The sequence below is a fragment of the Benincasa hispida genome, unplaced genomic scaffold, assembly GCF_009727055.1.
Source record: "Benincasa hispida cultivar B227 unplaced genomic scaffold, ASM972705v1 Contig70, whole genome shotgun sequence".
NCBI classification, from domain to species: Eukaryota; Viridiplantae; Streptophyta; class Magnoliopsida; order Cucurbitales; family Cucurbitaceae; genus Benincasa; species Benincasa hispida.
Window position 1 is genome coordinate 1 of NW_024065044.1, and position 10082 is coordinate 10082.

Below are 10082 nucleotides of genomic sequence, written 5' to 3' on the forward strand. Positions count from 1 at the left end.
GCTCGCCGGTTATCATCAGCTGAGAAAATCGTTGCAACAATAATTGTTTGTCTATAGAGTATTCAGATCCAGTGTATCTGATCCTAGTTGTTTGCTTGTTTGGTTTTCTGAAGAAAAGTCAAAACTAATGTTTTTTCCCTCCACATTTTTAATATCATTTTAGTGAGGATTCTAAGTCTGAAGACATTTTCCAATGCTCCACGAGTTAGTTCTCTGACACTGTTAGTAGTTCTGAGTGTGAAGCTAACGTTTATTCATTGGCCTTCATGTTCATTTGATTAAATGTAACACTATGTAACATTCTGCTTTCTACACACTTTTCTGTTCTCTATATTCACTCGAAGAAAAGGCATCAAGGGTAGGCATTGATGTATTTGATAGATCGAAGATCTTTTGGCGTCTTTTATGTTTTCAGATCCCCTTTTGATCATTAAAATATATTACTTTTTGTAGAATTTCCTTAACAGCGGCCGACTTCCTAATCAGTTCTGCTAATTGTGTTGGCATTGATATTTTATTTTGGCTAAATATACCGATGAAGTCTCGTGTGTGGTTTTTCAATTTTGTTCCTATTCTTTCAACATTTGTGTTTTCCTTTTAATGTATCAGATTACTTCAATTGAATCCTTGATGTGCAATTTAACATTAATTGAAAAACAGAATGGTTGGTATTGCCTATCTTCGTGTGTTGGAAAAAATGAATCTTTTTAAATTTTTACATGCTAGCAAATCTTTCTCCCTCCTTTCCATCTATCAAACCTTTTCCTTCCCATCTCTCTCTTACTCTTTCAATCTCTCAGAATCCTCTGTCTTCGCATCCACTCACTTTCTCTCTTACTGCCGTCAATTTCTCTCACATTTTGGTCTTTTTCATTGTCTCTAGCTCTGTCCTTTTCTTATTTTGATGAAGTAATGGTCAGGGTTAAAGATAGAAAGTAATCAAAATGGGAGCCTTTAACTTTTATGAAAACCTTTATTGAAGCACTGCGTTGAAATACAATTGACACAGTAGGGAGCATAGAACGTTTTTCAAAAAAAGAGGGGAATGAAATTGAAAACTGTCCTTAGGTAGAAGGAATGCGTTGAAATACATTGACACAGTAGGAAGCAAATAGGAAAAGAGGAATGAAACTGTATCTGTCTTAGGAATTAATATTTATATTTAGACTTGAATTTTTTCATTATCAGTTAAACTGCCCTAAATTTAATGGACATTGAGTGTCTGCACTCCACCCCAAAATTCAGTGCGATGCAGGTAAGCAAGTAGAAATTATCTAGTTAAGCTACAGTAGGATAGCCATGAAATATCGGGTTGTTGGTTGTATTGAAGAGAATACTGTGAGATGCTTTAAATTGTTCATAAAGATCAAGGAGGAGATCCACAAACTACCTGCTATTGGAGTTTAAGAAAATTACAAATGACAAACTGACTCGCAGCATAGATATATACTTTGTCAGTTTTTTGCTTATTGTTCAAATTTATCATCTTTCCTTCTATTCTCATCACCTATGTTTTTCGCATACATTTTGCTATTAGAATCATTCACCATCTTATAAACTTGCCACGTGAACCAAAAGGTCTAATTGTGAACTTATGTACAAAATGGTCAGTATTTGGAATTTAATGGATTTTTTTTTTTCCTTTTTTGGTATTTCAACACTAAAGTTGAATTGTTACAGGACACGTTGCTTTTATCTGCTTGAACAGCTGTTTGTGTATTTATAACTAAGATGTACATGTACTTAAATGCAGGACTTATTGGTTAATGCTGTAGCTGGCTGCTTTGGTTGAAGTCTGTTAGCTGGGTGCTTTCAAAAAAAAATCATTAGCAGCGATTGTCAATATCATTCACTTTGGAACTGCAACGGTTTCCTTTATTAACATGTCGCTTTTGTCAAAGTTGCGTTGCTCACAATAGATGTTACCGGTTACATGTTTAGCTTACAAAGGTGAGCTAGGTGATTACTATTGCATTGGCAAGCCAAGTCCGTGGGGTTGCATGCCCTGACTACAAACGTGTGCATGAGGATTTAAACTTGCTTACAAGGAGAATGGCAAAAAAACTATCCATGTTTTGGATATGCAGCAAAATATGCCTAACATCATTTGGTGGAAAACTTGCGTTAGAGATTCCTTTATCAGGGTAAGAGATGATATATCCATCTAGATATACAGGCACGACATTTGCAGTGAACTAGATTCAATAGAATTCTCATTTATATTGCTTTGCATAGCTTGTAGTTAATAGTATTAAGATTCATGGCAAACAACATTTGTTTGAAATTTTCTTCACACATTCTCTTCAGCATACACGTTTATAAGAATTTTCTCTCCATATTCTCTTCAAGCTGTCACATTTGTAAAGAATTTTGTTCCCCACATTCTGTTTTTGAAGGCATAGTCAGTCCGAGTCAAACCTGTTGTTTATATCATATGTAGAATGGGACACATCAAACCCTAGCTCAGAACTGAAAAAAACCTTCAGACTACATTTGCACATAATTGGATAAATTTTTGTGACGTGAAAAATCTTGTTTACCGATAGGGCTGGATGATATTATGAATGAAGAGACTTTTAGAAAGGTGTTTAGACGTATATATGCCATCCTTTGGTTCATCCGCTCCTTATAAGGTGTTTCGAAGAATTCCCAACCATTTCTTAGATGGGTGCGTGAGCAAGGTCTTATGGTTGGCATCGTGAGTAATGCAGAATACCGGTACCAGGATGTGATCCTTCCAGTTTAGGCTTGAATCAGGTATGTAATGAACTCATTGTACCTTTTTTTTTTTTTTTTTTTTTTGCATACTGTTCATCTAGATTTTGGTCTTGTTGATGAGATGAGATGACTCTAAAATTGTATTTTTAAATGAAATTCAAAGCACTCTTGAAAATGGCATTAATAAGGTGCTCGAAAAAGTACTTTTAAGTGATTTTTAAGTACTTGAGAATATTCAATATCACTACCATTTGCATTTGGAGGACAAAATGAATGTGTTACGACACATGTAATGCAAATGGCCATTATTCATTTCCATGGTTTAACAAAATGATCTTAGAATCCTTCTGATATTAGTATATTTTGTACCACAGTGAGTAGTGGGTAGGGTACTCTTTTTTATTTAAGAGTGTTTCTTTTGAATACACCGAGCAAGTTTTGCTAATGGATATTATGCTTCATGAACTATTCAGGGATCGGAATGGGACTTGGGTGTAATTCTCCGGTCTCGAGGTGTTGTGGAGAAACCAGATCTAGAATCTACGAGATTTGCAATCGAGAGGCTGGAAATATACCCCAGAGAGAAGCTCTCCACATTGGAGACAGCTTGCGGAAAGATTATATTCCTGCAAAGAGTGTGGGAATGCATGGTCTGTTATTGGATAGATTAAGACATTAGATGCGAGGAATGGAGAAAATCTGGGGCAGTGGTGCTTCCGATCTGGTGGCTGCTCGAGACTGGCTTCAGAATAACTGATTTGTTATGTTGAAAACTTAAAAATATGGTTCTCCAAAGTCCATCTGTTATAAGGCTTCTCTTCTTATAAAGAAAAAGGAAAAAAAACAAAAACAAATGTAATGTTAATTTACATATGTAAGGATTTTACTTCAGCGAATATGCTTGAAATCATGCATCCAAGTGGTTGAGGCAATAACAAAGTTGGCAAGAAATTGAGGAGAGTGAAATGTGAATGGCTAACAAAACAACACATGGAAGTTAATGTTTGGACTAGCTTCCTGATTTTTTTAAAAACTTGGGAAATGCTTACTCTAGTTGTTGTCTACTTGAGATGGGTATGGGTTAATTTTATTCAGTTTTCAACTTTTTGTGGCATGTATTTGAAATATGAACCTTTTTTTTTTTTATATTCAAACCGTAATAAAAATTGGTATAATCCGAATGAACTTTATTGATATGAATTGTAATAAATTTGAATCGCAAGCACAATTGAATTATTTTTTATTGTGTTTATCTAGAATTATGGATCTATCCCATTTTATAGTTATCGTTACTGTTTCATCCTTATAGTAACACTAATAGTAACTATAAAGATAACAATAGACATGGCAAATTCATAATTTTCATACTAGTAACAATATTTATAACGGAAGGTAACGATAAAGGTAGTGGACCTATGTAATTTTCAAAGACACTTTTTATTCCTCAATCAGATTACATAATTTAGTTACAAATTTCAAGGTGGGTTTTACATCTCATTACGATCATGGAAAGCAGGTAAATTTTTATATTATCATAATGAATTTTTATATTATCATAATGAATTATTTTTCAACCGGTATAATTGTGGCCTGGTACAAAATTAATTTCTGAACTATAACAGGTTTGAAAGAATTAAACCCACCTTACTCATAGCTGGAGTTTTACCATCTTAAAGGTATAGTTAAATTTTGGACATCTGGTTTCAAAAAATTATTTTATATTATTTTCTTTCGTATGTTTTTATTAATTACCTACATTTTGTATAGGAACCATTTGAAAAAAATGGACAATTTGCAAGTGAGCAAAGTTCCATACCCCCTCTTATACATACAAATTGACATGTGCTAAATTTTGATTGGTTACAACAAGGGTTGTACCATAGATAGGTGCAATCAAGTATTTTTCTAACCAAATACATAGATATAGCATAGGTTGTTACCTAAGTTCCGTACTCCCCTTTTTATACATACACAAATATATATATATATATATATATATATATATATATTGAAATTTTTTTTGACATGTGTCAAATTTTAATTGGGTATAACAAGAGCGGCAATAGACAGTTGTCATGGGTGTACCCAAGTATTTTTTTCAAACGAGTAATACCTAGGGCTATACCTAAGTTCCATATTCCCCCTTTCTATACATACACAAAAAAAATTATTTTTAATAATTCTTTTTAAATTGACATGTGTCAATTTTTAATTGAGTGCAACAAGAGCTGCACCATAGATAGGTGCAATCCATGGTGTACACAAGTATTTTTACAAGCGAGCAATACTTAGCTGTAACCTACACCTATGTTCCATATTCCCCTCTATACGCACAAAAAAATATTTTTAATATTTTTTCTTTTGAAACGTGTCAAATTTTATTGGGTGCAACAATGTCCAAGATACACTCAAGTATTTTCCAAGCGAGCAATACTTCTACACCTAAGTTCCAAACTTTCCCTTTCTATACATACAAAAAATATATATATATACACATATATATTTGTTAATCCTTTTAAAAATTTGACATGCGTAAAATTTTAATTGAGTGCATATGGTTGTTAAAAAAAAGTACTTTAAAGGATACAAACCGTTTTTTGTTAAATATTTTTAGTATTTTCCTTTGGGGAGAAAAAAAACTCAAAATTGGTTGGAGGTTGAAAAAGACATTTCCGCCTTCAAATGACACAAACCGATTTTTGTTTAGACAATTAGAAAGCGGCTCGTGCTCATTCCCCGCCACCGCCATCACCACCGCTTGCCGGATAGAGCGCCACCTATTCTATTATTTCCGCCGGCCAATGACAATGAGATGATGTACGCCACTCTCAATCACTCACACTTTTGCCGTCTTGCTTCATTCTTGTTTTCTTTCCCTCTCTTATGAACACGGCTCCACCTCATGAACATCTAACTACCAAGAAGGAGGCTGGATTCTTATACTCACACTCACTGTTTCACTTTGACATCCACCCTCTTCTTTTCTTTTTTGTGTTTGATTGAAAAAAAATACTTGCTGCAAAATTCTTCCATTGTTGCTGATCTCTTCGACAATGACGGAGATTTTCTGCGGAAGTTCTGGGGTGTGCTTTCAAACTGTTCGATGAAATTCCCCTTTCAGTGCTGCATTGGTTCTGCGTATAAACATAGATTCAGATAGGCCCATTTTACGAATTACCCCTAGTCAAGAAAAATAACCCTTTTTTATCTTTTTCTTTTTCCCGCCTCCTCCTTGGCTTTGAACTTTGAAGTGAAAGATCGGGTGAGATATGCATATTCATCTCAAATATGCGGTCTTTTTACATATTAATCCGTGTCCAAGTGAATGTGCTGGATACATTACCTTTGTTGTCTCATTAATTATTCAATGGATTTTGTCCAGAAATTAATTGCAGTAGTATGGTGAGTTATAGGAGTTTATTGTGAGTTTCCGAAGTAAAATTTGACTTCTATGCTTAAGATGTTTCGGCCATATTTGTCTTATATCTCTCTCAATTACTATCCTTGCTTGTGTCATGACCTTGTTTACAAACATGTATAGGCGGAAGACGGTAACATCATGAAGAATAAAGAAAATACCGAGCTTATAGATTTTCTCAAAGAACTTCCTCCAGTAGAGTTCTGCTGCATATATGGTTCGACTCTGCATCCAAACAATCATGATAAGGTTTTATTTGGGTTTCCCCTTCCTTTTCTCTACACGTATACTATTCCATACTTGTAACTGCAATTTTTTTTACTTGGTTCAAAACTTTGGATCGGCAGTCAAAAATGGTTGACCTTATCCTTGGCGTATCTGATCCCCAAAAATGGCACGAAAAGGTAAAATCTTAAAATGTTCGTTACCATTTTAGTGTGCATTATAACATGATTTGGTACTGCCTTATGTTTACTAACTTATTTTATTCATCCTGGAACCTAGAATATTCAACTAAACAAATATCACTATGCCTCATGGATGGTGTACCTTGGAGGGGGGAAACTGGTAATGCCTTCTCCTCTCTCTTTTTTCTGAATTTCTTTTTTCTATTTCTGCCCCTGGTGGCTACTTCTCTAATTGATTTGATTAGGTTACTGAAGTTGCTGATGAAATTGGTGTTGGAGTACATTTTAATCCTTATGTTACGTGGAAGGAGAAGGTATTTGAATAGAGTAAAATTGTAATTTGATTTCCAACCTCAAAAAGCTTTTGGTTTTCTGTACGTACCAAGCCTCATTGCATGAACATTTGTACAGATGCTCAAGTATGGGGTTGTACGGATGCATGATTTGATACAGGACATACGATATTGGAAGACATTCTACCTTAGTGGCCGTTTGCAAAAGCCGGTTTGTGTATCCTAGGAACTTGCATTTTGAAAAAATAACTATTTTCTGTTCTTATATTTTCAGGGAATAATTTGTTTGTCAGATACTCAGAAAAGATATTCTCCTCCTTAGACATCTAGCCCTCTGGTTTAAATTTGTGAAATGGAAAAACAAATATTTAGTAGGGATTTTTCATGAATAGGCAGCGCACAGGTACCAAAGATAGTGAGAATTAAAACACCAAGTGATTTGTTCTGGCTTCTTAGAAGGATCATCACATGTTCATAAGCGCTCTATAGAGATAATTTATCCCATTTTCTATTTTTTCACTACTTCCAATCATGTAAATTAGGAAGTGTTAATTTACTAATGGGAGATGTATTTCATTGGTGCTTTTACATTCTTACCTGTTGCCGGTGGTTTATCGTGTTTGATGTTGGGAATCATGATTTTCTGTCTAAATTGAATTGTATAGATATAAAGAGATGCTCTCTCGCTCTATCTCTATATAGCCCAAATTTGAGCAGCAAAAATTAATGGTCCAGCTGGGTTTTTTGCCCTAATCTCTAAGGAATTTAAATTTTTCTGTTCAGGTTAATATACTAGTGGATTCCCTGGATGTTCAACAGCTTAACTATGTTAATCTGAGGTCTGCTGTATCTGCAGCTCTCCTTCTTCTGCCACCTGAGTTTACTGAGGTTGTCTTCCATTTTTATACTGCATCTCTGTAATTTCTGAACTTACAGTTACGTTTAATTTGTGCAGGTTGACTTGTATGCTAAAATATGTAGCCTTTCATATATGGGTGATTTGCGCATGCTTTTTGCAGAGGACAGGGATAAGGTACATAACTCTAAGTTAACTTGCATAGGATGTAGCAAAATAACCTGTAAAGTGTACTTTTTAATAGCGTAGGCTTGCTTTTTGCTTGCCTTATAATTATTATGTTGTAAATGTGCTGAAATATCATGTTTGCTTTACAGATAACGCTAAAAATATTCTATAAATTTGTGTACCTAATTTCATTCTGTTGCAAGCAGAGATTTTTGCCATTTCACTATTTGTTACCACTAGTTGACTTATGCTACAATGGGATGTTTCACCTTCCTTAGGTTAACAAAATAGTTCGAGGGCAGTTCCAGTTATTTCAGTCAATGTACCAACCTTGTCTTGAACAGTACAAAACAAAAGAGTTGTTGCAATTCTCGCCATGTGGAGGTCATCAAGCAAATATTTCCCAGGTTTGTTGAAATTTAGTAGTTGTGTTAGTCCAACAAGATTGGTATTTCGCTATGGTTGTAAAAACAGAGGCAAACAGTAAAAATGTTATATACATTCAGATGGTTTATGTTCACTAAACAGACCTTGTAAAACAGGATTGTGGGTTATCAGCAACTGAGTATTTAGTTTCATTATTACCAACGACGGTCCGAAACACAATGGCGATAAGGCTTGGGGAGATGAGAAGTCTGAGTGGATCCGGTACAATTTCATTTGATCGTTTTGTACTGTTACTGTGAACTTGACGTCACATGATCCTAAAACATTGTGTCTGTCATGAAAAAGGTGGAGTCACAAGCAGAAACCAAGTGTTGATACGGTCGAGAAAAGAGGCAGCAGATTGCATGCAGGGGGTTCTGAGGCAAAAGGTGATGGTTTCAAGTGCAAGACAGGCGGTGTCTGGTGTATTGGCTGTAGGCGGTGTTAAGGCTGCCAAGTATCTTGCAAGTAAAATGTGCAAGGCCTGGAGATCCTGGAGATGAAACTGAACAACTTCTCGTAACATGGGAAGGGACCATTTTGGTATAATTTTTGTTTCTTGTTTCGGGTTTCTTTTTTATTTTCAGTTTTCAGTTTTTCCTGCTTTAAGAATGATGAATAAGAATGGGTTCCTTAATTGTTTAGTTATTAATATTATTGCTATTATCATCTAAAAAAATGTATTGATGACCTTTTTTCGTTTCATGTTATTCTTGTTTATTGTTTTCGAAGAAGAAAAATACAAACTTGCCTGAGAATGATTTCTTTGTTGGTGTCATTACCGTTGTTTTTTCAAATACATTTGACAACCATTTATGCATTCTTTGTTATCTCCAGTTTTAAATAAAAGTCAATGTTGTTTTCGAAATCAGATATTTTTTAAAATAATACAATATTAATATCTATTCTATTATATATACTTTTTAATATAATTTAATAAAATGATGCATTTATTTATGATTTGAAAACTGAACATGAGACAAGGAACTAGATTTTTGTTTTTTGTAGAGTACAATATTCGGGAAAAAAAATAAAATGAGAACAAAAAATAAAACGGACCATGGTGAACAAACATCGCTGCCATGTGGTTGGACCAAAATAATCCGAAACTCTATTATGAGCGACGATTTAAACGAATGAACCAAAATGTCAAATGACAAGGAAAAAATATCAAATAACTCTTTTCTCACGTCAAGTTTGAGTGAAATTAACAAAATAAATTTGCACACGTGAAAAAGTTCATCTCACTCTCGCTAATGATTCATTTGCGAACATCTATGAAATAATGAATCGTCTTCTTTCCCACTCGCCTGTCACACCCCGCCCCAGACCACCCTCCGCACCTGGGAAAGGGCGTGACTGACAGCAGTTATCAACCCTTTGGTTGACACTTACTGCCTAATAACTCTTGCGGAAATAACTCTGGTACCAATGAATAAATTCAACCACCAACTGATTAAGTAGGCTCATCTTATATTACAACAATGTAACGTTTATACAACTCAAAGACTTAACAACAAAATTTACAACAACTGTAAAACCCTCCGGAAGTGTAATTGTGGCACGTGGCAGACCTTGACCTTAGCAGCACCCTAGAACTCCTCACCTTTCGCTACCTGGGAAAAGGAAAAACATTTGGAAAGCATGAGCTATAAAGCCCAGTAAGTGACCAGAAAACTAATTTTTATCAGAAGAACTACTCCACACTTGGGTACTTTTGCTCAGATACCTTCTCAACTGTGTCCTTCAGTATCGAGCTACTCGGATACCTTCTCAAATGTCCTTCGGTATCGAGT

The 10082-nt window shown here is 34.9% G+C and overlaps 1 protein-coding gene and 1 pseudogene across 3 annotated transcripts; both read left to right on the forward strand.

Moving 5' to 3' along the window:
* The first annotated feature begins 1883 nt into the window (after nucleotides 1-1883).
* Nucleotides 1884-3475, forward strand: LOC120069944 (annotated as a pseudogene).
* A 1823-nt stretch (nucleotides 3476-5298) lies between these two features.
* Nucleotides 5299-9058, forward strand: LOC120069945 (phosphatidate cytidylyltransferase, mitochondrial). 3 transcript variants are annotated; one of them, XM_039021787.1, is made up of 11 exons: nucleotides 5299-5535; nucleotides 6260-6385; nucleotides 6484-6540; nucleotides 6641-6703; nucleotides 6789-6857; nucleotides 6955-7047; nucleotides 7620-7724; nucleotides 7792-7869; nucleotides 8139-8267; nucleotides 8403-8508; nucleotides 8593-9057. In XM_039021787.1, exons 2-11 carry the CDS (start codon nucleotides 6278-6280, stop codon nucleotides 8787-8789), a joined length of 1005 nt encoding a protein of 334 aa, XP_038877715.1. In that variant the 5' UTR covers nucleotides 5299-5535; nucleotides 6260-6277; the 3' UTR covers nucleotides 8790-9057. The 3 variants fall into 3 exon arrangements, with proteins under 3 accessions (XP_038877715.1, XP_038877716.1, XP_038877714.1); XM_039021788.1 differs by lacking the exon at nucleotides 5299-5535 and adding an exon at nucleotides 5542-5980 and having other exon boundaries at nucleotides 8593-9058; XM_039021786.1 differs by lacking the exon at nucleotides 5299-5535 and adding an exon at nucleotides 5987-6120 and having other exon boundaries at nucleotides 8593-9058.
* The last annotated feature ends 1024 nt before the right edge of the window (nucleotides 9059-10082 follow it).

Excerpts from the sequence above, each read along its gene's own strand:
- LOC120069945 (XM_039021786.1), top strand. Across the intron at positions 6,704-6,788 it reads ACCTTGGAGGGGGGAAACTG|GTTACTGAAGTTGCTGATGA; the intron begins GTAATGCCTTCT and ends TGATTTGATTAG. Across the intron at positions 8,268-8,402 it reads ATCAAGCAAATATTTCCCAG|GATTGTGGGTTATCAGCAAC; the intron begins GTTTGTTGAAAT and ends CTTGTAAAACAG.